Source organism: Ailuropoda melanoleuca, chromosome 7 (assembly GCF_002007445.2).
Source record: "Ailuropoda melanoleuca isolate Jingjing chromosome 7, ASM200744v2, whole genome shotgun sequence".
NCBI classification, from domain to species: Eukaryota; Metazoa; Chordata; class Mammalia; order Carnivora; family Ursidae; genus Ailuropoda; species Ailuropoda melanoleuca.
In genome coordinates this window covers 75,726,915-75,754,648 of record NC_048224.1, presented here as the reverse complement: position 1 = coordinate 75,754,648, position 27,734 = coordinate 75,726,915, and the positions used below count along the sequence as shown (strand labels likewise).

General features: G+C 40.8%; 1 protein-coding gene across 4 annotated transcripts in view; it reads left to right on the top strand.

Annotated features, from left to right (window-relative positions):
- DCLK1 (doublecortin like kinase 1) overlaps window positions 1–27,734 on the top strand; it is a 333,743-nt gene that overhangs the window by 284,719 nt on the left and 21,290 nt on the right. For all 4 annotated transcript variants that reach the window (XM_034665069.1, XM_034665067.1, XM_034665068.1 and 1 more), the window contains 5 exons: window positions 9,232–9,365; window positions 11,098–11,175; window positions 11,549–11,645; window positions 13,447–13,527; window positions 24,341–24,454. In XM_034665069.1, the coding sequence (XP_034520960.1) occupies window positions 9,232–9,365; window positions 11,098–11,175; window positions 11,549–11,645; window positions 13,447–13,527; window positions 24,341–24,454 (504 nt within the window). The remainder of the gene's footprint in view (window positions 1–9,231; window positions 9,366–11,097; window positions 11,176–11,548; window positions 11,646–13,446; window positions 13,528–24,340; window positions 24,455–27,734) is intronic.

Here is a 27,734-nt window from a genome sequence, read left to right as displayed (position 1 = left end):
GAAGTCATTTGTAATAGGTTTAAAATATGCATATGAACTGAAGTAATTCTGCTTCTCCACTATAGTAATTTCTTACTCTTGGGAAGTAATAAGGGTTGGTGAACTTTGCAGGGATAAATGTATTATAGTATAAAATAGGTAGAAGAATAGAAGTAGACTAAAATTAGGACCACATCACTAATTGAACTTGAGACTTCTGCTAATTTCACATTCTATTGACCTTTATGTGGAAATAAGAGAGAATCGTCATGGGAAGCACATTCACATCCCAAGGATTTATAGTCAGATGGACCAAAGTTCAATACCAAGTGCTTCACTCTTCCAGTGGCTGCTCTTATGACCTTGAACAAGTTTCTTAACTCCTTTGAGCCTCATTTATGGGGATTTTATGAAGATAAAGAGATAACATGGAACTACTAGCTTCCTTCCTTTTTATTCCCCTTTTATTTGTAATAAAAATTAAATTATTCCTAAAAATAAAACTGTTTCACAACAAATTGTATATTGTAAAAATCATCTTGCATCTTTTTTGACATTGCTTTTAAAATTTTACCATTTAGCCGTGCATGGATTTGCCATCTCCTCACAAAATGTAGAGCTGGAGACTGTTTTTGAAAAATGCTATGACAAATTTCATGTAAAGATTTCCAGTCCATTTTCTTACTACCAAATAAATAAACTTACCAAATAAGTAAAAAGGCCTCACTACACACTTTGCATTACTCTTTTATTAAGGGACCATAAAAAAGCCTAAATTGTTGCATTGCTAACAAGATTTTTGTCAGTCAAATGTTGAATGTTTGTTATAACTAGCAAAGTATAATTTTTAAGTGTCTAATTCAGCTATAGATTTCATTTTTATGGTATCATATATAGAACTTCCAGAATTTTTTATTGTTTATTTTTTATTCTTATAGAACTATACAAAAATGTTGTAGCTTGGCCTCAAGGATCTATATTGATCTATTTAAGTCTTAGTAGTTGTCAGGTCAAGGTCTCTTAATGAGAAAACATGATTTGATTTACAGTGATGTTTCTGCCACATTTGGGGTGAAAACTGGGAATTGACCCAATATAAATTCCCCCTATAATTTTATTATTGTATCATTTCTAAGTTTTTGTCTTGTTTGTTTTCTTTTGTTTTTGTTGTCACAAGTTAATCAGGCCAATGATCTTTACATGGTTCTTTTTGCTCCGTCAGGCCTAGAGCTTAATGATCATAAGGATGAGTAACCAATGGGATGAGAGGGTGGATGAGATGAAAGAGTGAGTGAATGAGTGACACTTCTTCACAGACTAGGGAATAGACCCAGCATGACAGGTCCAAGCCATTCTTCAACCCATTCATTACACTGTGGGCTCACATGGGCCTCAGTCTAAATGCCACTGAGTGGGGGAAGTGCAGTGTTTCCCCAGCTGTACGTAATGCACGGGACCAGTGTGTGTGTGTGTGTGTGTGTGTGTGATGATAGTGTATAGCTAAAACAGACTTTTTGCTTTTTAAAGAACAAAGCCACCAAAACCGTCCTACTGGGATCGACCGCCTTCAGTTTGCAGGAGTCACCACTAGATGGCAAGATTGCACCCTTGGCAGGAAAACCCCCATAGCAGCCCGAGTTTCTTTTCTAAGGAACTGGGAGGGTCTTTTAAAATGTATATGCAGATGCCACCTCCTTAGGAAAATTATTTACTGGCAAAGCTATAACTTGCATCACTAGTTTTTATTAGATTCCAGAAATAAACAGTGATTTTCTTGAAATATAAAAGTTTATGTTCAAAAAACTTTTTCCTTCTGAACTCCCCGATACTCTCTGGAAGAAAGCAGTTTCTCAGAGAATCTGCCTGTCTTAGTCAGAAATTTTCTTTTAGAAACTTTCTAGCCAGGTGTTTGTTCCTGCTCCTGGCTGCCCATCAAAGTGGCACGCCTAGGACGTGACTGTCATTTTCACTAAACGGATTATACACAGCAATAAGGCATCGTGTTCTCTCCACGGGATGACCATGTGTGACCTAGTGATGATGTGCTCCAGGTCCTCTTGGTTTCCAGTTCAAGCCAGCCCCAAGCCCATGAGATGGCAGATTTCCTTCGGCCTTAATCCCATGACCCTTAATCTCCAAATAAGGCCATTTTGTGATAAGATAGCTAACTGCAGTGGTACACAAGCAAGTGCCACAGAGAGACTGCATCTAGAAGCCATAGCAAAAGCACAGTTGAGTAGATCTGTGGTCAGTCCACTGTCATAGGATCTTGAGCCAGCAGAGTGTTGATTAACAGTTGGGGGACCCCGAAGAAGGGAGCCAGGTGCCTCTCAGGACTCTGTCCCTAGCCCTGCCCTAATCAGCATTATTAGTGATGTGAATGAAGATGTATTATAGCAAGTGACAGACTTGAGATCCAAAAGTATCCTTGGCTCTGTGAGGGTCCAACATCAGTAAGATGAAATTTGACAAGAGAGAAACATAAATCCGAATGGACCAAGTGGTTTTGGTGTCGTTGTTTTAATGATCTTTGCAAAAAAGGAGTAATGGAAAAATTGGCCAGACCGTGTCAAAGGGTATTAGTTGGCCATAAGTTCAGTGTGAGCCTTGGTGGGATATGGCTGCTAAAAAGTGCCCCTCGATTCCTTTCACTGAAAGAGTGCTGCCATCAAGAGGGTTCTCTGCCTTGCTCATGCCAGTTATTACCCCTATGGTGAGGAATGTGAGCCCGTCACGTCAGGGGCTTGGAGTTTTGCCCACAGAAGGAGAAAGTGGAGCCTGGTCAAATGGTGGCCCTGGTCAAATATATCAAACACTGCCAGATGGAAGATGGGAAGCCTTTTCTATGCTGTATTGAACTCAAACTAAAGAGCAGACATTCCTGGGTGAGAGATTCGAAGTGATACAAGAAAAAACTTTTTAACAGTTGCACCTGTTTGCAAGTTAAATGGCCTTTATTACACATAGCTTGTGGTTATTGAAAATGTCCAAGCAGAAACTGAATGATCATTTTTTTATAGGTGTTTAGGGAAAAAAACCTCTGCTTTCCAAATTTGGATAAAAGTTAAGGGAAAAATAGAAGAAAAACAACATTTTCCCAAAACATTATTTAGTACAATAATATACCAGTTACTTTACCAGCACCTTTGCTGAGGGCCCTCTTCCGAGGACCTGTGATTGCACATGGGAGAAGACAGGAAAGTGTAGTGTGTTACCTTGGTTGGCCTGGCTCTGTCTGCTGGGCTACTCATCCCTTCTGTCATTAAGGACTGAAATAATATCACTCATCTCATTAAAATGACATGGTCCACGTGGTCTTATTGGGCTAACAAAGATTGATAAATAATAGCATATAGTCTTGGAAAAGTTATTAGACTACCAGTCATCTCCTATGTCTTGGTGTAAGAGTGAGTTCATAGAAGGTTTCTGAGAGGTACTTTGGTAATAAAGAACTGAAATCTTCAATAGTAGGAGTATCCTATGACCAAATAATTCTACTTCTGGAAATGAAACCTAAAGAGAAAAAATCAGATCTGTATACATATAGAAGGATGTTCATCTCAGTGTTTTTTAGTATGAAAAAATATAAAACTACTTATGCCAGGGCACTAATTAGTTAAATAATGGCATGATGAGTAGGGAGGAGGACATCGTGGTTAAAACCTTGGACTTGGACGTACTTAAGCGTTAAGTTCTGTCTCTGCCACTTACTAGCTGTGCAACGTTGGACAACAGGGCAACATCTCTGAGACTCGATTTTCTCATCTGCACAATACAGTAAGGTGACTTACTAGGTTGTTGTGAAGATCCAATAGGATAACGAGTGTGAACTCCTCAACATGATGCCTGACGTATCCCGTGTGCTCAGTAAATAGCAGCGGTAGTTGTTGTTGGGGTTATTATTACAGTGCATCCATACAATGGAAAATCCAGTAGCCACTGAAAATCATGATGGAGATACAAGCTTATTCACTCAGGATATATTGTCCAGTGGAAAGAGAAAAGCAGGAGAGAGAGAGAAAGAAAGGGCTGGAAGTTCATAACCCAAAATGTTAATTATGGTTATTTCTAGGTGTCAAGATCACAGGTGAGCTTAATTCCTTTCCCTCCATAATTATCTGTCTTTTCTAATTTTCCTACAATGACATGTTGGGTATTACTTGTGTGACAAAAATGTAACACGAGTTTTAAAAATGGCAATGACACTGAGTTCCCACAGTCTTCGCAAATGGCTAGTATGTGCAATGGCTCCCAGAATCCGGAACGTGCCTGTTGCCTGGGTCTCACGGCAGCTGCAGCGAACTTTCGGATAGTTTCATGACTATTTTAAAGTGAGGATGAGGGGACGCCTGGGTGGCACAGCGGTTAAGCGTCTGCCTTCAGCTCAGGGCGTGATCCCGGCGTTATGGGATCGAGCCCCACATCAGGCTCCTCTGCTATGAGCCTGCTTCTTCCTCTCCCACTCCCCCTGCTTGTGTTCCCTCTCTCACTGGCTGTCTCTATCTCTGTCAAATAAATAAATAAAATCTTTAAAAAATAAATAAATAAATAAAGTGAGGATGAGAATTGGGTTTCCTGGCGTCCCCACTCATCCTCCATCTTCCCAGATATCTTCCAGATATCTTTAGAGTAATACTCTGAAAGCTATTTTATTTCTGCCTCTGATATTGTTACCTCTCTTCTGACTTCTACACAATGTTGACTCTTCTTATTTCATTTAATGTTTGATTTCACAAAGATTTTACATGTGGGTATAAAGTGGGTTTGGTTTTTTTAAGAATTTTTTCCGGGAGGTTTAATTTTAAAGCCTGTGGACCCTAAAGTACATTTTGTAAAATAATTTCCTGCATTAATGTTGTTTTACTTCATTTCTTAAAGATTAAAGATTTAGATTTAATTCATTTTCCTTAGAAAGGGCTGTAAAGGCCATATACCCTGGCCAGAGGAAAACCAATGTCTTTTTTAAGGGATACCATAGTTGTGAAAAAGTAAATCGACTTTTTTTCATGGCTTTGTCAATTTCATGCCACTTTTGTTCAGTTCTATTTGGTGAAATTATTTTTTAGTACCTATTGAGCTCCTCTGTGAAAAATATTTCCGTGGCTACTAATGATTCATTAGCCAGCATTTCAACAGGGTTATCCTTGAATTCACAGCAACATTGAGAATTATGTTTGTTCCAACACATCTGTTATATTAGTCAGCTTTTAGTTCTCTATTATGGGAATCTCAGAAACCATTTGCCTGGGCTCAGGTTATCTGTGAATTTTCATATTATTTTATGGCCACCAGCTGCATTTTATGACTATATATTAAATCTTTTATTTTTTCAAATAACTTTTCCAAATGGTCTCAGTTTCTAATCCAAAGGAAATCAGGTCTATGCCCAAACATCTACTGTTCAGCAAGTCACAGCTACTGCAAACCCCAAATAAATGAAAAAGAAACAAAAAGAAAACTCTTCTTCAAAAAAGGAAAAACCCTGTGTAAAATGCCAGTGTGCCAAAAACCTAATACCTGACCTTTCCCTATATCTATTCTTGGTGGGACATGCCTTCAGCTTTTAATTGGAACCTTTTTCATAATTGTTGCCATTTAACACATTTAGTCTGTCAAATCATGGGATGTCTTTATAGCCATATAATAAACCCTAGAGAACAACTTCTCTGACTGTAGCCATCTGCAATGATCACAAGAGTAGCTTACAAAATACTGACAGTCTTTATGGTAATAGGATACATATGGCAGCCCACAATTATGTGTAGCTGCATTCAATTAGTGTTGTACAATTACACAGTTTTATTGCTTAGTTAAAACAGTGAAAGCACTACATACTGGTAATTTGCACTAATCCCCGTCTCTTTAATAGCCCCTCAGTGTTTAAAATGTGGGGGAACATCTATAGTATTTAAAGGGCTTGGGATGAACATTAAATTATATCTCATGTTGTGAATACTCATTGATTGACAATCAATGTACTCCCGTCTCACTTGTGGGTCATGTTTTATGGAGGCTTTAAAATACAGTTATAGCAAAAAGTTCTTTTTTTTTTTTTACACCAGAACCCCACTTGCTGGATCGGGCTGCCCAGGCCTGTGCTTACAGCCTGTTAATGTCCCTCCTGGAAGATGGTCAGGACCAGGAGACATCCAGAGCAGCAAAGTCAGAATTGATTCAGGGAGCGGTATTAAGCCAAGGACTCCACATTTGAAATGTGAACTTGTTAGAGGCTTTTCCAACTCCTAGCTTTTAATTAAAAACTTAGTTCAAAGTACATTTATAGCTGCCATTTGGGAAAATACTTTGGGGAGTTGGTTTTGTGAGTGTGTGAGTGTATGTGTGTGTGTGTGTGTGTGCGCGCACGCATGCGTGTGTGTTTGAAACAGATGTATTTAGCAATCTGTGGTTTTAACAGAGTTTTAATTACATTTTTAAATGGCCTCACTCGGGCCCCTCTGTAACTGGCTTGGTAAGAGATAAGGGTGAGCCCAGCTCGGGTTGCAGCAAGTGCTAATGGGGAACTCCAGTTGTGAGGTGGGCTCATTATACAGCCTAGGAAAGGTGCTCTCCCATTCGAGGAGAGGAAACGCTGGAATATATTCTTCTGTATTCTTCTCCCAAAGTGTTGACAGAGAAAAACCCAAAGCAACCTTGTTTCCTGCCCTGCCTGACAGTAAGTAAGTTAAACAGAATTCCACACGAGAGGCCTGGACATTTATTCACCTGCAAAAACATTTTGCCGAAGCATTGCTAATGTAGTTGTGTCTAGAAATGTTTTCAATTACATGGATTAGGCCTTTGTCTCTTGTTCTTATTGTCTGTCATAAGCATCACGTTAACGTCTTTATGTTCATGAAAATTCTATATGCTTTTTCAAAGCAGAGGAAGGGGACATTGTGGAAGTGATAGAGATAAAAAGAACATGAAAATGATGGATTCTTTGTGTTTTATTTAAATGCTGTTGGTTTATTTAAAAGAATGATTACTTTTATGGAATCTTAGTTTTCTTTGTTTTAGGTAAGATTTTTTTTTTGGTGTTTTTTCCTCTTTGGAATTGAAACTTTGAACTTTGTGGTTCAGTATATTAAATATAACTGGCATATGGCTGTATGTGAGGTGGAATTCCTATTTAAATCTAGACGCTCAAAAATAAAACCTTTGCTGCATGAAGGAGAATTACACGGTGATATTCAGAACCAAAATGTGACCTAGGACTGGATCTGCCAACATCTCCTTTCGTCCAACTTTTGAATCAAGTTAGGTGATTACAGACAGTATGTTTAGAGGAAAATCGTAAAATTCCTGTGTAAACGGAGTTGTGTGATTTGACATCTGCACAGCCTCCCAAAACACGCACGATGCATGTGCGGACCTAACAGAACATCGAAGCCAGAGATTATTTTGCATTTTAGGAAGGTTCTTGCTAACAAAATGGAATTAAGGAAGTAAACAATTCTGCTCTGGTAGTAAACTAGATGATCTTCTTCTGTTCGTGAAAAACATTTGCTGGTCACTTGGATGACCGGAATGGCTGAGGTGCTAAGACTATGGATTTCTTTTGCCCGAGAACGTTTAGGCTGGGGTGACACTGTGTTTTGCAGCTCTAATGCCTCAGAGTCCCTAACTCAAACTTGCTCCTGCTGATGGACTGGAGAGCTGCTTTGTTAAAGGAGGAAGGTCAGTGTCCGTCCTCGATGACAACCAGGCAAAGCCACATCTACGAGGGACACACCGCGGTCTTTGCCCTAACAGCCTACGTCCAGGTGACCCCGCAAGCCTCTGGGCACCTGCCCAAGGGCCCAAACTAGATGGTGGTCAAGCCCTTTAGGGGAAGCCTCCATGTTCTGAGTGTGGAGAAAATGTAAAGGAATATTTTCTGCCCAGAAAAGACACAGTCTCTCCAGAAGGGGAGATCGGACTCCCTGGCTCTGCCAAAACAGACCCAAATGATCGATGCTGATGCTGCCGCTTAGCTGGCCAGACATCTGCACTTTAAGCTACGGGGAAATGAGAAGTTAATCTGCCTTCTCCAAAGAAAGGGAGACGTGGTGTGTGAACGGTAGTGGCGCTCCTGATGTGTGGAGATGTGTCTTGCTGGGCAAGACGTTCAGACTGCTGTCTCAACTACAGATGATCACAGGGCCGCAGCAGACCACGCGGGCTTCAACTTGCTGGGTGAATTATTCTGATGTACATGGAAAACTTCACCATTTCCTCAAGGCATCTCTCGCCTTTGCTGGGAATACTAGCTTTTTACTGTGGTTTTCTTTATCTTATTGATTCCAATGGAAGGCCCTGAATTAGAATGCTGAATGTCCTTTGATCTTTCCTTTGAAACAGTAGAAATTGTTCGGGATACTCCTAAGAGCAGACCCCTTCGGTTTGATCATGGGCTGGAATTAAAGCGGTATAAATACTTGCCTATGGTCACATGCATCCTTTTCTTGATTTGTTGGGTGAAAGACTAGAGACTTTTACTGCATTAATAAGGAAACCTGGATGGAATGCTGACTCTGCACCTGATAAATCTTTCCAAATTGCCACAGGTGAAATGAAATGTTAATATCCCTTTCAATTATTAATAAAAAAAATGTAAATAGATTTTGTTGGAAATGTGGGCCACTGAAAATAAAGTATTGTAATATATGTGTAGATTTTTTTGTTCAATTACTAAAGACCTGTATTTTTAAAGCTTCTTACATATGCACAGAAAGGTAATTATTTTCATAAATTGGAGGTACTGCACTAGAGACTTTCTCTATTTCATTGTATTACACAAACCAGTTTTAATTGTAGAAAACATTAAATACAGATAAGCAAAGAAAAAGAAATCTCCCATAATCCTACCACCCGGAGACAGACATACTAACACTGTGTTCTTTCAGACATCGTTCTTTGCATGTATTTTTTTCAGTTTATGCAAACCAGTCTGAAATCTGTCCTTACTTCTCCCAAATAATTTATTTCAATAGCCAGAAACCCACATCACCACGTTGATGGTCATGTAACTTCCCACTGTATCAACATTCTGTCATTCATTATTGAATTTCCGTTCGCTGGCTGTTCACCCTGTTTCCAATTCTGCAGTAATTTAAAAAAAGATATTCTTGTGCGTATATTGTTGCATAATTGCCTTTTTTTTCACTTTATGATAAATACCTTAAATTTAAATGGCAGTGCCCCTCGTTCCTTCAAGAAAGAGCTTTCGAACTTTTGGTTGTAAGGTGATTTCACTCTTTTCTTTTACTTTAGGTGTACGAACACCAAGATGGCAGCAAATCGCTGAAGCTGGGTGACTTTGGGCTGGCCACCATTGTAGACGGCCCCCTGTACACAGTCTGTGGCACCCCGACATACGTGGCTCCGGAAATCATCGCGGAAACTGGGTAAATGCTTCCCGTGGTTTATTGGAGTGTTGTGCTTGCCAAAGAGCTAGTCTGCTTCAAGAATAGGAGAAAACAGCTCTGTCCCATCCAGACAGATTTAGCAATCAGATTTCTTTCAACTCTTTTTTTTTTTTAACTTTAAAGCGAGAGCCATTTTCTCTGTTTCCCCAATCAAGTTGCCAATTAACGGCAATCTTGTTCAAGGCTTCCATGTGGCCTTTGTTAAAGGTAGAACAGCAGTTATTAACCCCAGAGTAAAAAATGTTCGGACTAACAGAGAAACATATAGCGATGGTAATTAACTCCCTTTTGGATAGAAGAAACAGACGCTGCTGTGTGCGATGATTACAGTCTCCTGTGGTTATTTCTCCCAGCTGTCCTTATTCTCCTGTCCCAGTCTCATTTGGGCTCTCTTGGCGGTCCATTGATTATCTGTGCAGTACAAACACCCTTAGGCATTGGAGAGCCACTGGGAATTTTCTGGTTTCTGTGTGCAGCAGTATCAGATGAACGAAAATCTCTAGAATGAGGGGAGAAGGTGGGTGGCCTAACACTTACTAAGGACTTACTCTCTGCCAGGCCTTAAGCTCCTTTACTTGGTTCTTAACTCTTCCAGTAGATGGTGTGAATCCCATTTTCCACATGAATGATCTCGCTGCGATGGTTGGGTATCATGGAAGCTCATGACTAGATGGTGATTGAGTCAGCATTTGAACTCAGGGCTGTGTGAATCTTACCAGGGATCATAGGCGAAGTTCTGAAGCATTAGCCTCATACAAAAGGATTGGGGAAGGGTGGTGCGGCAAGGGGAGACAGCCCTACTTTTCCCCCTCAATGAGGGGTACCCACCCACACCTAAGGGTCTAAGTTGTATCCTCCCCTGTGAGCCGTCAGAGATAGTTTTACTGCTTGACCATTGACCAAAAAGGCAGAGGAACAGAGTAGATGAGAAGGGAATGCCAATCGGAAAATCCCTAAGGTGGGATGTGGGGTAATGAAGCCTTTTTTATTCATCAAATTTGAGCGAGTTGGGAGCCCACATCTGTGACCTTGCCTAACTTCCCTCAGAGCATGCTGCCTCAGGTATAGCGAGGGTTTCTAGTTTTCTACCGTGAGTACTCTGACAGCCTGCCGGGAGGGAGGGGCCCGGGGAGGAGAAAGAGGATTGAGTTGGGTTCTTGGAGACCCTGGTTGGAACCCAGCTGTGCTGCCACTGACTGTGTGATCTTGAGCAAAACTATTTACCCCTCTGATCCTTGGTTTTCTCCTCTATAAAACAGGCAATAATACTTACCCTGTGTAATGTAAAGAGTGTTTGGAAAAACAGCATAAGATAACGTAGGTCAGCACTTTACAAATTGGAAAATGTCCTATATGTAATTATTTTTTCTAATATGGGGGACTTAGATAGTTTCAAGGGTCCATCCCTATCTTAAAATTGTTATGACTACAATAAACCTTTTTGATGTAAACTCTCACTTACTGATACTTGGATATGATCCTAGGCATCTTTTGCTTCGATTTTTATTCATATCTCTCTCTCTCTCTCTTTTATTATCTTTTCCTTGAATTCTGTTTGGCTGGGGGGTTTTAGTTTAGTGTTTGTTGTTGGGTTTTTTAATTTTGTTTAGTTTGGTTTTGGTTTAGAATAGTAGAGTCCTCTATTTTGCCAATGGCCTGTCATTTGTCCTGGCCTGACTTTTGCTAACTCTAATGTCACTTACTTTTGCAGATATGGCCTCAAGGTGGACATCTGGGCGGCTGGTGTAATCACGTACATCCTGCTGTGCGGCTTCCCTCCCTTCCGCGGGTATGGGCGGCCATCTTTTATTCAGCTCTGACAAAGCATTTCTGTATTCTCTGAGTAATCCATTCTGCCTTCTTGCACAAAGAGCCCGAAGCAGGAAAGGAACATAAGAACTTCACTTTCAGTGCCTGTTATTTTTCCTGTGTTGTACCTACTCATTTACATGCCTTCCATAAATCTTCCTCATATAATTTAAAAACTCATTCTTTCCTAATTGTCCGAAACAGTTCCATACTGACATTTTGAATGGCTTAAAAACCCACATTTTAAACATGTATGGGGAAAGGAAGGACTCAAATGCATAAAAGTGAAGAGACATATCCCGGGTTGACATTCTAGTGCTGTGTTTTTTCCTTGTTGTGGTTCATCTAAACAGAAGCGGTGATGACCAGGAGGTGCTTTTCGATCAGATTTTGATGGGGCAAGTGGACTTCCCCTCTCCATACTGGGATAATGTTTCTGATTCGGCAAAGGTGGGTTTCCAGTGCCTTTCCTTTTCCTGAGAGTCTGTGTGTCTTAATGCAATTATTGATTTTGACTCATTTTGTGCAAAGAGACCTAATGATGTTGTAAATACAATTTCTGTCCATTGTGGTTATAACTACCAGGTTTTCCAAGAGTTCATGGTCATCAAGTCAACTGTTTGTAGCCATCCCAACTTATTAAGTGCCTCTGTTTCCCTGGCTTCATTGCTCCCTGTTGTCACTCCAATTACATTGCTATAGCCTCTTGCTACACCTGACCCACACTAGGCCTCCTTAGATTTCAACATAGCTTATGACTTTACCTCTTTTGGGTCTCGACTCAGTTTCATCCTCTCAGGGAAGCTTTCCCAGGACACCCTGTTTTCAATTGCAGCTCTTTAATCTACCTAGCTCACCTTATCTTCCTCATCTGCTTTATTTTTCTCTGTAGCACTTAAACCCACATGTCCTTCTGGTATACCGTCTAACTACCTTTCTCTGTCTGTCTACCTTTCTAGATAGGTGGATATATCTTATGTCATTTGTTTTCTGATTTTCCCCCACTAGAACACAAATTTCATCACGACAAGGATCTTTGTGTATTTTGTTTATTGCTGTATCATCAGTGCCTATGTAGTGACCAGTATATAACTAGAGCTTAACATAATTAAATTGAATGAATAAGATCAACCGCTAAGAAAACTATAAAAATGTTACATGGAGACATTGGTAGAACTTGAGATAAAAAAAGAAAACTTTTTAACTGATTCCTTAAACTTATGTCTCCAAGCATTGACTTAAATTTTTGAAAAACTGATATTGAGAAATAATTGACTTTTGATTATTCAGTGTATATGCCTTTCCTTTTTCTGTGTCCTGAGTGTGATTTCAATTTAAAACCTGAATTTTTCTGTGGGGGTAGAGGTATTTTTGCCTGTGAGCAATCTCTTCAGGACCCTATCTACCTCTCAGTGCTGTCACTCATAACAAGAGAGCTCAAAGTCATTAACAGATAGGACCTTCTCCCGCACCCCCATGCCACCTGGCAAAGGGCATCACACCAAATAGTTGCTTTAATAAGCCCTGGCCCATGTGGGAAAGTGAATGAAGGCCTTCTTGCACAAAGGAGCCTGAAGCAGGAAAAGAACATAATGAGAACTTTAAGATAGAATCTCTACATCAGTGGAAATAAATCATCCCCATCACAGAGTGGTACTCAGACCCCATGAATGTAAGGAACTGGATAACACATATCTAACCATTTTGTTTCATGGGAACTTCTAATCCGAGTGGACAAAATGTGTGACAGACTCATCATTAAAACCCAAGCTGTGCTTTCCTGGTCCAGATCATTTTGAACGCATGAGGAAGTCTCATTAATTTCAGAACCATTAAATCATTTGCCTCTTAATAGTCCCATTTTATTGGTATTGATTGATGTGGAAATTCTTGAAGCAATGTTAACAGATTTCTATATTAAACTAACTTAGAAATCTGCCATTAAAGCGCGAAATTCTAGACGGAATATTAATTCTTTAACTTGTATAATTTATTTCTTCTCTACTAAATGCACTTTAATGAAATGTATTCTAATCTTCATTTCATTTTTTTCTCTCAACTATGAGCCATATATTTGTAATTCTAGTTATTCACCTTTAACTTCTATAGGTGTTAGATGGCTCCACATAAATTGAGTTGATATATTTAAAATTTAGAGCTTTTCCAAACTAAAAGAGAACTTCCACATATGAAAATGCTCAGAGTTTTGCATAAAAATGAGACAAATGGAATCAAACATTCCCTTCCACAGGAGCTCATCACCATGATGCTGTTGGTCGATGTCGATCAGCGATTTTCAGCTGTGCAGGTCCTGGAGCACCCCTGGGTGAATGTAAGTGACTTCCTCCTTTCCCTACACGTACTCCGAATGTTCTTTCTAAAACTGCACATTTCTTAATGATATCACCTCCTTTGTAAAGTGTTGTGTTCGGATTTGTTCCTCCCCCGCAAACATGCCGGAACAGTGCCGGGATCTCAGACTTGCTCCTCTGATGGATCCGTGCTGATGTGTGCTCTCATGCTCCCTTGCACAGAGCCTTTCATTCGATTCACATGGGGCTGCCTTCTGACTGGGGAGGTGCACGCACGTGGTCGCCAGCCCCCGCCCCCAACCTACATTCTGAATACAGCAATAAGAGCCGATTTTCTGAGTCAGTCCTGCTTTTGCATGATTCCTACCAAAAATACAATCGACCCAAGGGTCTCCACATAAGCCTTGAAGTTGCAGCACTTCTCAATCTCGAATGCGCTCACGAGTCACCTGGGGATCTTGTTAAAATGCAGGTTCTAATGTCTTAGATGTGAGGCTCTGAATTTCTAAAAGCTCCCAGATGCTGCTGCTGCTATTTGCGTACTAGAGTCTAATGATACATCTTTATGAAAGAATTCTCCAGAGCACAGTTGTTCTAGTTTGTCCCTATATCTCTCTACAACAGATTGACAAGGTTTGTTTTGAATCTTATGTAATAAATATGCATGGAGTGCTTCACTTACAAAGTCCGCCCAGGACTCTTTTAAGCACCTCACATATACATGAACCAATCGTGTTCTTCCCAACAACTGTATAATCTAGATACTACCATAACCCTCATGGACACAGAGAAGCTCCGTACCTTAGTTTAATGTTCTTCCCTCCAGAGTAGAAGACAGACATTTGCATGGAGAGATGGACATGAACACAAACAGAACAAGTTAACATGGTTAGCGCATTGATAGAAGTTTTGCCAACCTTTCTACTGCTTCGAGTGGTCTGGCTATGAGTTGAAGGCAACAAAATGTCCCACTTCTCTAAATTACCACCATAGTGATGAGTCAAGTATTTCCCCCCCCAAATCACTAATTATAAGGGTAAGGTATGATTGAAAGCACAGTGTTGAGACAGACTACATCCGAGGGGACAAGAGCTTGGGGTCTTGTTCATGCTCTGCTATGTGATGGCCATAGGCTGAGTTCTACCACTTTATTTTATTTTTGTTTTTTTTTTCTTTTTTTAAAATTATTATTAACATATCATGTATTATTTGTTTCAGGGATACAGGTCTTTGATTCATCAGTCTTACACAACACCCAGCGCTCACCACAACACATACCCTCCCCGATGTCCATCACCCAGCCACCCCATCCCTCCACCCCCCTCCCCTCCCGCAACCCTCAGTTTTGTTTCCTGAGATTAAGAGTCTCTTATGGATTGTCTCCCACTCTGATTTCATCTTGTTTTTTTTTTTTCCTCTCTTCCACTTTGATCCTCTGCCTTGTTTCTCAAATTCCACATATCAGTGAGATCCTATGATAGTTGTCTTTCTCTGATTGACTTATTTCTCTCAGCATAATACCCTCTAGTTTCATCCACATCGTTGCAAATGGCAAGATTTCATTTTTTGGCAGTGTAATATTCCATTGTATGTATACACACCACATCTTCTTTATCCACTCATCTGTTGATGGACATCTGGGCTCTTTCCATAGTTTGGCTATTGTGGACATTGCTGTTATAAATATTGGGGTGCAGGTGCCCCTTCGGATCACTACATTTCTATCTTTGGGGTAAATACCCAGTAGTGTGATTGCTGGGTCGTAGGGTAGCTCTATTCTAGCACTTTATGTGTGGAGATTTAAAACAGGAGAATATTTATGAATGGTGAATGTGTGTATAGATTTACGGCTAAGGTTTATTTTAAATATTTTCATAAAGCAGAGCTTCCCAATTGGTGTACAAGTGTGTAAAGATATCAATCACCTCAGCCCTTGGCATAGTCAGGCAGGGCAGCTAGAGTACAGACGTAATCACCTCCAGCCTCAAAACCTTTGCTTTTACCCCAAGGTGCTAAACAAAAGTTATCCTTTTCTATGAAGTGGGAAAAGTTAGGAAGCATCTTGGGTAAGCCTAATAATAAACCAGTGAGATAGGCAAAGTGGGTATTCTTGTACCCATTTTACAGATGAGGAAACAGGCTATGGCAAGTGACTTGCCTGCAGTAGCAAAGTTTATGACTGGGCCAGAATTTGCAGCCAGGTCTCCTCACTCCAAGCCCATTTGCTTGAAAGTCCTATGCACCACAATCTATCCACCCGTCCTTTGTTATACATGACAGCACCGTGACTGTCGCAAAAGAATGCATTTGTACATCATATCATTATAACGATTGTTCATACAAGTTAGCAACATCTTCAAAGGAACTTATCTAGGTCATGGCACCTCTCCCTTATCTGTGCAGGGGGGAGAGGCACGGGCCAGCTACAGCCTTTCTTGGTGGCAGCCGTTGGTTCTGATTGATCTACGTGCTAATTAGAAGCCCATGATCAACAAATTGTCAAATTGCATGATAGCACTAGAAACAGTGGGACTATGACCACACAGAATAAGCCAGAAAATCAGAATTTTTTTTTTAAGATTTTATTTATTCATTCGACAGAGAGAGAGACAGCCAGCGAGAGAGGGAACACAAGCAGGGGGAGTGGGAGAGGAAGAAGCAGGCTCCCAGCAGAAGAGCCTGATGTGGGCCTCGATCCCAGAACCCTGGGATCATGCCCTGAGCCGTAGGCAGACGCTTAAGGACTGAGCCACCCAGGCGCCCCTAGAAAATCAGAATTTGAAACGTGGCCTTTGAAGGCTCACAAAGAGCCAAAGAGGAAAGAGATTTCATAGACTGCAAATAGCCATTTTATGTTTTTAAATACATTTTCATCTGAGGACCGCTGCCTGCCAGGCCCGCCCTCTGGAAGCTCTGATACAACCAGACAGTCATAGACCTGGGGAGGGGGGGGCGGCGGTGCCAGCCTCTGGGTGGGTAGAGCAGTGTTGTAAAGGATGTCCTAGAAGGGGAGGAGCCGGAGCTCCAGCCTGGAGGAGGCTGGGAAGGAGATGCCCAGCAGGGGCGGCTCCACCAGGATATGCATCCTTGTTGTAAGGTAACTTTGTGGATGTGAGCAGATTTGTCTATATATTCGGGGGGCAGAACGCAATTGGAAACAGCCTTACCCTGATTCCAAACCGAATGACCCTATATCCGTATATATCCCAACTCCATGGGACAAAGAAACAAAATTAGGAAGACTTTTGGCTGTTACCTTTGAAAAACTAGGTTGCTCCTTTTCCTAAAGGAGCATGGACATGTCTCAGCGGTAACCTTCTGCTTCCTCAACCTGCTTTGTACACATTTTTACACATGGTCCCACTTTGCTGATAATTAGGCTCCCCCACTCCCTCTAAAACGAGGACTTCTGCTGTCATTTTAGTTTTCCCTCTGAGATTTCCTAAAAGCAAGGATAACATTTAAGGAATTAACTAGGAGATTTAAAAAGTACCCTTTCTATCATTCTAACAGATCTTAGATTCTGAGGGAAAAAAATATTGATGTTAGCAGAAACTTAAAAATAAAACCTAAAAAACCCCGAAATGTATGAAATGATTGCTTAACTTTTGATTTGTATTTATGTAGTAACTAAATCAGAAAAGGGATTTTTGTCCCAAAAATGCAAATGAAAAACCGCATATAAGCTTTCACAACCAGCATTTAATGTTTGTCGAGATCTCCAAGTGCAACAAATGAACAACCAAGAAATCAAAAAAAATAAATTAGACATTTAAACGGAAGTCCATTTAACAAGACGTTTTGCATTTGGTGATCAAATTATATCTGACCACCGCAGAGGACTCTACCTCAGGGGGAAAGAGGTAATAATAATTATCTGAGCCCTGAGGAGGTCGTCAGAAAGCATTTCCTGTCCTCTCATTTGTCCTAATTTTCTCTGTTGCTTATACAGTGACCTTTTCACTTGGTGCCCTTGGAATTGAAAAGTCAGTCTCTTACGAAACAGAGCGTAGAGCAATAGAATCGGAAAATCTAGTCAGCCAAAGTCACTTGTTTTAACCTTACTCTAGGCTCATTTTTTCATTCACTCCGGGTGGGAATCCCACTGTGCTCCTTGGCGTTCTGGGCCTCTGCTCTGTTATCGAAAGAATCATGAGCAAGGCCTCTTGGTGGATTATTCTAGCAAACCTGATGGGCAAAGGCAGCATCGATGTGCAGCCAGGTGTCTAGGAGAGGAATGTGAGCTTCCGGAAGGAGCACCAGCTCACCCTCCTGTTGTAACCTTGGGACAGTCATTTCACTTCCTTGTAGGGTCTGAGACTAGAGTCTTTAAACACTAGTACTGTGTAGATACTTGATACATATTTGGGGAATGTAAATTGTGATGGATGTTGGTGTATGAGAAATTTGATTAAGAAGGAGAACCTTCTCGTCCTCCCCCCTCCAAATTCCATTGGTGTACCCCCAGCTCCACATAGATAATGTGTGCATTATCCGCTCTGTTTTCTTCTTTAATATCACAGCTGTTCCCTTTACTGTGACTACAGAATACCGACAGGGATTGTCCTGGCTGAAGTTTATCTACCTTAGTGCTTATCTAGTGGAGAACGATAGGATTTAGGCATGAGGAGACTGAAATAGGCATTAATGCATCTTGATTATTTCAGGGACTGGGGAGAAGGTTGGGTCACTTTCCCCAAAAGGGGAAAGATTGATAGAAAAGATAGGTTAGTGATAAGTTCATAAACATAACTGACATGTCCCCCCCAAATTCTTATTTGTAAATAGGATTAAATTATCACCATTGTAATATTCCAGATGTCTTACTATTATGGCATTTTTATTTTCAAAGTGTTGACCTACTTTATCCCATGTTATTCTCCCGATACTAGGGTAAAGGTCCATCTCAATGCTACAGTTCTATGAGTTTATGTTTTACCTCCAATTATTTTCCTGATTTTACTGATGAGAAAACTGAGCCTCAGAGAAGTATCTAGCATAAAGCTTAGTGGAGTTTCTAGCACCAGGTCCAATGCCTGGATTTTGCCTCTAGAGATTCTGATTGAATTGGTCTGTGCTGGCATCTGGGCCGGCATCAGGAATTTTAAGAGCTCACAGGGGATTATACTGTGAATCCAAGTTTGAGAACCTCTGTCCTGGTGGAAAGAATGGGTTTAAATAAGTCAAGTGTAGGTATTTAGCCAATTCAAGACTTCCTGTCACCTTCCTGGCCTTTAAATTTTATTTTACTTCATTTATCTCACCTACCAACTCTTTTTAAAAAAATAGTATAAATAAATAAATAAAATATTACTAAGCCAAGATGTTTGGAAAGAATAAAGAGAGGAAGAAGAAAAAAATAAAAAAATAAGAGCCAGAATAATCTACCGAGGTATCCCGTGCTAACTAAAAGCAGCTCTCCCCACACAAAAATGTATATCCATTCATCTTGTGCTGGCAGAATTTGTTAGACATTAAGAGAACCCCCACTGATACTGTAATAATAAATAAAACCACCTATTGATATTCATAAATTAGAAATGATGACATGGAATTCCACTTTCCATTTGGGCATCTTACCCTCTCCCTTCTCTGAGCTAGATCTTAATTTACTTCACGTTTGCTCCCCCGGTGCAGTGTGAGGTGTAGACACGGAGGATGCACCGGCCCAAGCTGAACAGAGTCAAAGGTCCTGGGCGCCAAACAGCTGGAGACCATTAGCAAGAGTCAAGAGGCCAAACCCGGGGATGCGAAATGGAGCTGCTATTGAAGAGTCCTCTAATGTACTTGAGAGATTATTTAAAACTAAATCAGGATATTCTGGTAGTAAACTTCTCAAGACTGCCGTACTTCTCATAAATTCACAGATATTATTAATAATAGAGTCTGGTAACGAATCCACTGCAAATCAGATCCATGACTCGAAAACAAAAATCCATGAGGGGAGGAGGGTTTTCTCAAGCATGACCCCTGGAACGGTTTCCCTGAGGAAAGAGGGGAATTCACTCCATTGAGTGACTTCACATGCAAACCCCCACACCCCCTCCCCACAGCTGCTCCCCAACATCCGCTGGAGAAATGGAGACCAGGAGGCTAGGTCTCCTTCAGACAGCTGTGAGAGTTCATTTTCCATTTTGCAAACTAATTTTGTTCTTGTCAGTTGCAATGCTCTGCCAAGTGGTGGACGGGAATTTCTAAATCAAAAACCACTAACCTAAAACCACAACCAGCCCATGTCAAACTTCAGAAACTACTCCCAGAAACTACATACCAGAACGTATGGTAATAATACTGTAACTATTTGTAATGTACTGCCAGGTTTGTCACGTTTAGAAAATTCGTAGCACATTTTTGGCACGCAATCTATTCAGAATAATGGTGATAAAGATGTATATATAAAAATGTATGTTTTTAACGGCCCTATTTATTTTATTGATGCAAGACAGTAAGTTAGCTAAATCTCCATCATCAATCTGTATGCCTCAGGTACAGATTAGATCCCTGCAAAGCCAGTTGTTTATGTCTTTTAATCCAATTATGCTCAAAGCCTTCCAAATTGATATAGAAACTACGCAGACTTCTAGATGCTGTGAGGCGCGCCTGTGTGTGCGCATGCTCGTGCGGGCACGCACACCCTCTCTACCTTCTCTGAGATACCTTATTTCATTGGGAAAACAAAACAAAACAAAACAAAACCCTGAAACGTTTTAAGATTTATGAAGTCAGAAGCATCTCTGACAACTTGTGAGGGTTGTTGCAGGACTTTCAGTGCTTCAACATGAACTAATAACCCAAGGGAAGCTGAAACCTTCACTAGAATTTAAAGCTCGAGGTCTGAACCCTCAGGACCCAACATCTAAAAGAGTTGCTAAAAGTCTTGACAGGAGATCAGGACCAGGACAGAGCTGGGAAATAATAACAAAGTCCATTCTGAGGGCGGTGAGAAAGCGAACTCTTAGCTCAGGAACTGCCAGGGGGAAGAAAAGCCAGGTAAAGGACAGTTCTGGCTAAGATGGCGCCCCTGGTGGGGAAGTGAGGAGATGGTGGTGCAGCCCGGGATGAGTCGCCCTCAGTAAGTCAGGAAGGGGCTGCTCCTATGGAATCCTATTTGTTCTCTCTCTGTTTGCATTGAGCCTGTTCAGTCTGTGTGGATCCCAGGACCACGCTGCGACCCAATGCAACTTCATATCATCCTGTGTCAGCCAGGCCTTCTGCTGCTGCAGGCTCCACAGAGGATTTGAGAGCCGGCCGGAGAAGGTCACATTGCCACATCCCAGATTAGTGGACATCCAGTCTCTCCTTGACGTAAAAGTCAACTGCCTTCCACTGGGCCGCCTGATGTGCTCAGCATCCCTTTTACTGCCCTCCATGCAAATGCTTCCCAGGCTCCACTAAGGCCTGTCCGGATTGTCTCTGGTTTTTTCAGTCTCTCATTTAATCCTTCTTTCTCCTTACCATCGTGCTACTTTCATCATGGGAAAGAGGACTCCTCAAATCCTACCATTTAACTTTTAGGGAGCCCCTTGGTAACCAATGCCATGCTAATGAGTGCTCTGGATGGATGCAATGTGGTGTTAGGGAAAGAACTTTCAGACCTGGTTCAATCCTGACTCAACCGCTTTCTAGCTGTATGACCTTGAGCAAATTACTTAACCTTGCTGAGCCTCAGTCTGCTTATCTTCGGAATGGTCCTAATAATGCATATCATCATAGAGGGTAATCTGAGACTTAAGGGGCTTGTATGTGGTATGTGTAAATCACTTGCCCAGGGCCACATAGCAGTTTACACCTGTGTCACCTTCCTCTCCCTGCCTTTCTCTTTTATCTTTGCTCCCCTCCACTTTCAAACTCGGGCCTCACCCTTTCTCTCCTTACTTCATCGTGCCTCAGGTAAACCTGCACCTCCCCGGGGCAAACAGCTTCCTTTCCCTTCCATCTCTGCCCCTCACTCTGATTAGACCCTGTCTCGAGTCTTCCATCTCTTCCTTTCCAGAAGCTTCCGATCCTTAGATAGCAAACATGCTCAAAGTGGTGTTGTCCTAAAGAGAAAAACCTTCCTTCAACTCACTTTTCAATTATGTTCTTCACATTTGTTGATAATCTAAAAATCATACAAATCACTTTGCCTGAGCCAGCCTGGAGCTCTATTAAGAGATGATTCCACATACAAGTATAATCTTGGGGGTGAGGCCCAAAGGGGAACCCCTGTATCAGGCTGCCCCCTTTTCCTCAGGCAGAGCCCCAACCTATGCCAGATACATGACACTAATACTTGGAAGACTGTCAGGAAAGGCATATCATTTCATCCCTTGTCAAATGTTTAAATACTCCCCAAATTCCAGAGGCCTGCTGTTTCATCCACGATTAAAAAAGCATTTCACCCTTGTGTTTAAAGCTCTGGATTGCATAATTCTAATTCTTTGTAACTGAACAGTAGTTAGTCCTCCACACTCCTGACCCATACACCCCTCTTAATAAAAAGCATTGTTTTTATTCCTAATGGAGACTAAGGCTTCTATCTCTGGATCTTTCTGGTAGTCCTTTGAGGCCAGTCTTTTCCTCGTTTTTTTTTTTTTTCCAGATTTCTCCATCATTATCCTCCCACATACTCTTAAGTAGAGATAAACTGGTTAACTCATTGTTGGGCAAACAGGCCTTGAGGTTTCCCACCCACTCCCATCTGCACACCAAAACATCGGTTCTCTCCTTACTAAGGGTCAGTTGCTCCTCCTTATTAAGGACAAGGCTGGATCCCATATTCCTCGTGAAGTCCTCTCTGTTCACAACTGAAAATAGGTCCTCTCTCCTCCGAACTCCTTCCGTGTTTCTTGCTAAGCCATGAGGCTCCATGCCATATGACAGCTCTTTCATATCTTGTTGATCTCCTTTATTATTTGATATTATGTGTGCGTACTTTGTCTCTCAATTAGCCCGCAAGGTTCTGGTGGGCAGAGACCATTTTTCTCCCGCCCCCTGCCTTCCCTGTCATAGTCTGGGACAGAGTTAGTATTTCGTATGTCCCTGTTTCTGTTCCCTCCCCAAGTCTTATCCCACTGTTACCCTCATTGACCCTCACTTTATTTCTGACTCTTTTCATGATACGGATTTTTAAAAAAATTTTGAATTCACTCTGCAATCACTGGAAAGCATCCTTCCTCCAGATTTGATTTCAGATGTGACTTAATAAGCATAATAATGGCTCCTTCTTCTAGCCATTAATAAATTAGTCCAAGAGTAACACAAATTGAGTATCCACTCCAAGCAGGGTGGTGAACTAAGGGCTCATATTAAAGATCACAGAAAATGTGGAAGATGTGATACAAAAAGGCAAGAGTTCAGAATTGATGATATATCATATATATATATGTGTGTGTATATATATGTATATATATATAAAACCCTGAACTCTCTATATACTTTTGCATATATGTTATTTATATATATATATATATATATATATATATGAAATCACCTAACACCAAAAAGAGTGTAAAGAGTACAAATATACATAATGAAAAAACATTAGGAGTTTACAGAAGAATCATTCTAATGAATTATGCTTCGTAGAAAAATGTTTTGGAACAGGTGATTTGGGCCCATGTTTCGAAGGAAAAGAGAGGCCACAGGGCCCATTAGAGCAAAGCCCACCCCTTTTTGATCACCATCTTTCCCCACAACTAACTGCAGTGCCTGGTCCCCTGTAGACACACACTTCATAGTGACTGAATGCATGAATAGCCAAATCCTGAGAGAAGTGAAGACTAGGTTACTTGGAAGCGCGAGCATGTTATGCTAGGGAAGCAGCCATTTATTTTCCTGGGTGGAGCCAAGAAATAACGTGCAACATGATGGAAAGGAAAGAGAGAAGGAAAATGATGAATGGCATTGAAGTCTTGCCAAGAATTTTGGTTTTAACAGATAGTGACAAACACTTTACTATCCCTTCATTCATTTATTCTGCAAATATGTCTTAAACATCTAGCATAGTGCCAAAGCACTATGCTGAGACCCGAGGGCTCTGTAGCGAGCAGAACACAGTCTCTGTCTTCAAGGATTGGGCAGGCTTTTCGACATGAGCTAGTCAACAGTGGCACATACTTGCGGCTCTGGTTATTGTTATCCTAAAAGTATTTAGCAAAGGGGAGCAATCTGTCTAGCTTCCATCATAGACAGCTCCGGTGGAGAGCAGAAGCCTTCATTAAAATGATCCTCAATGCGAAGTAAGTCAAAATAACAGATGATTTGAAGGCAACAAGGAGGATTGAAAACTTAAGGAAGAACTTTTTGCCTGGAAGGTTGTCTGGGATTATAGAATGGTCGATTGAGGAGCTGTGGAACCAGACCGAGTTTATTTATGGGCCCTTGCATGAGCCCAGGACTGTCAGTTTCCTCGTGTTGAGGTCTGAATGATGGGCTAAGAGGATAAAACTCTTGATTCAGGGGAAAAAAGAAGAAGATGTTTACATTGATTTTTTGTTTGTTTGTTTTTTCAGATTTAGCTTGCCCTTTGGCGTATGTCCCTAGAGCCTTGGCTGAAATCAATTTTATTAGAAACCAAAAACAGAAATAACTTTTCATTTAGGGACAGAACTCTGGGGGTCAGATGACGCAGCAAATTAATTTCGGAGCAGATGTAGAAATGAACGAGACTTCAGAGCCCTACTTCCAACAACGACGTGTACTGAAAAGACATCGGTTACTTGATTTCCAAAATCTTAGGAATTCTAAGATCCCCGCTTGTTACTGGAAGATCGTGGCCACATTTTCCGATTATCTCATTTTTGTTTTCTTTTTCTCCTTTTTTCATTTCTTTCTTTCTTTTTTTTTCCCCAGGATGACGGCCTCCCAGAAAATGAACATCAGCTGTCAGTAGCTGGAAAGATAAAGAAGCATTTCAACACAGGCCCCAAGCCGAACAGCACAGCAGCTGGAGTTTCTGTCATAGCAGTAAGCATCTGAAATATCCACCTATAACTTTTTAAAAGCAATCCGCCTAGGAGACAGGCATTACTCAGGAGATTCCACCCAGAGACAGCAGAATGGGTCATTTCTTTAGACAGCTCGACCATTTAATGCGCTGGGGGAGGTTGGGGGCTTATATATATGATGTGTTTTTGCTGAACATTTCCCTAGGAGTCACATCATTATCCAACACCTCCAGGGTGTCTTGCTGTGTATATTAATTTCATGATTTATTTTTTTAAAGCAGAAAACCTCCCCCAGAGTGGACTCTGTGCCAATGCAAACTTTGGGACTCTGAGAAAAAGAGTTCCTAGTGTCCTTTTGCCAGAACCTGGAGGGAGAGGTTAGCTGAGAGAGACAACATGGCAGAGAGGGAGCGGAGCACTGTAGATCTTTGTACGAGCCCCAAATGAAAGCCAAGACATAGCAGAAGGCTTAGAAGGCTTGCACAGTAAAACTGAGCTGCTCTGAACACCCGAAGAAATAATGGCGTCTTGCTCCTTAGAAATTTCTGTGTCTAACGTTGAAAGTCTTTTACCATTTACCATTTTATTGATGTGGCTGCACAAAGAATTTTTTTTCCTGTTCTATACATGCAAACATATACTATATGCAATTTGATAGCAGCTCTAGGCAAAGATTAAATTGGGCAGAGAAATAACGAAACCTCATACTTCCAGGTGTCACATTCTAGAGTAAACATATTCAAGTCCCAGATTACTTGAGTTTTTAATAATTTCCTCTTTTCTCAGAGTATGTAAATTTTAACAGCATATTCCATATGAAATCACTGGAGCTGTTTTTCTTTTCTCAACACAAAACTCAGACACAGCAGTGTCGAATTTTTAAAAAGCGTCTACGCTACGAAACAGTACCTTAGGCTCCTGAGCAATACTGAATGTTTTACTGCTTCTTCGGGTGCTTTATTCCCTTTCTCTTTTTCTTTTTCCGTTGTACTAGAGCTCCAGATAAACTAAAGATAAATAAGTGACATATTCGATACAATCCATCCCAGATCTGGATTACTAAGTATTTGATAGGAGCTTCCAGAATTTGCAGGTGGCACAAATGTATGCATACACTTTCTTGTACTGTTTGCATTCCATGTTTTTGGATGGAACCCTTTCCACAGTGAGTTATGAGTGAGTAACTGGCTCATGAGCCCACTCAGGGTGTTAAGTCGAATGCAGACTCTTTTGGATGCCACTCAGTGCTGCTGAGGGTTTAAAATTGCAGGTTGTTCTTCTTGCCCTCTCTCTAGTTTGTTCTAAGGAAAGTCAATGTAGAGGTACATCGTCCTTCATGTCTTTTAGAGGTCAGTGTTCTTTGTTATCAGCTAATATCAGTCAGTAATTTGGGGAAGTAACAATCTCATGCCGATTCTCAACTAAACCAGACCTTCTATACTCTGTTTTCATCATTCATTCAAGATACAAGTCTATTCCAAAACGTTCGATTCCACAGTTTTCTTTTGGAATGGACTGCCAGCACGCTTGTCCATGAGAAGGACTGCTTTCCTGCTCCCGCTGAGGGCTTAACAGCTGCTAGAAAGGGTGCTTTTCCACCTTCGTCATTTTGTTTTTGTTTTCGTTTTTCTTGGTCTTTTATTTTAATTAGTCTTCCGTTAAGTTTGCCTTGGTTGCTCAATAATGGTTTGTTCACAGTATTCTGGAAGTCTTATAATGACTAAGGACAGGAACTTCAGGGCGATTTTCCAATGGGTAGACAACACAGATTTGAGGAGAAATCCACTTTAATCAAACCGGGATAAGTTCCGAAACCTAATCCGTCTGAGTTTATTAAAACTTTATCTAAATAGATGTCAAAAAAACTCCAACTAGTATTTGAAGATCAAGGTCTATGGATTTTGTTCCCCTTAACGATCATGATTGGACCATTTTGAATACAATTCCATATCAGTTTCTCGGTTCATCACTAACATGTTTCCATGGAAACTGTACAAACTAGCAATATACTCATAAATTGTAAAATGGATGGTGTAGGGCCGAGTTACACATTAGTTGTGTGCTTATTGAAGCTTCTTTATTCACTACAAATGTAAAAAACATTATCAACTTAACTCAGACTAAAAATAATTAACCATTTGGAAAATATCTGGAAAAGTGCCTTGTCCACTCTAAAGCCCGATTCACATGTTAATTAGAATCGCTAGTATTTCAAGCATGAAAGAGAGCACAACTGTAAATTTCAGGGGTTGTTTCAGGAGAATCTGGCCTGCCATGCGCCCTCTCCAGAATGCTTTTCTCTCATAGATGTCCGCACTCTCCATTAGAACCTGGGAGAGGTCACCAGCAGCAGGGAGGGGCTGGGGATCAGAAGTTGGCCAGTTTGGCTGGCTTCGTGATTAACTTTCAGAATAGCATTGGATAAATCAATTTATACTCCACAGCAGTTTTCCCATTCTTATAGGGCAAAGACTAAGTCTCAGGGGACCATCACAAGAGAAAGGAGCCCTGGCATTAAATAATACAGTTGACCCTTGAACAACACGGGTTTGAACTGCACAGGTCCATGTAGACGTGGATTTTTAAAAAATAAATAAATACAGGACTGTAAGTGTATTTTCTCTCATGATTTTCTTAATGACATGTTCTTTTCTCCAGCTTACTTTATTTATACAGTATGTAATACATACCCAAAATATGTGTTAATCGACTGTTTATGTTATCAGTAGGCTTCCTCTGGTTAGCAGTAGGCATAGTAGTTAAGTTTGGGGGGAGTCAAAATTCATACATGGATTTCCCACTGTGCTGGGGGTCAGCATCCTTAACCCTCTCATTGTTCAAGAGTCAACTGTATTCCAATTCAAACTAAGGTTTATCTGCAAAAGAATGATATCCTGCTGTGAGGCAGAATATAAGCAGTAGGTAGGAGGAATATCTTTCATAAATGGTGCTTTCTGTCATCACCATTTGCAATTTAATAATGCAATAAAATTATTAATTCACCTACGTGAAAAATTCCTATAATTAATATAATTTTGTAATGGCTTCTATTGATAGATAGAGAAAAAAACTGATTGCAGCATAAATTTCATTCAGACACAATTTTTTCCCCACGGGCATGTATGCTCTCCCCAGAGGCTATAAAATAATGTATTTTACTTTGTTTTTTTTTTTTTTAAAGATTTTATTTATTTATTTGACAGAGATAGAGACAGCCAGCGAGAGAGGGAACACAAGCAGAGGGAGTGGGAGAGGAAGAAGCAGGCCCCCAGTGGAAGAGCCTGATGTGGGGCTCGATC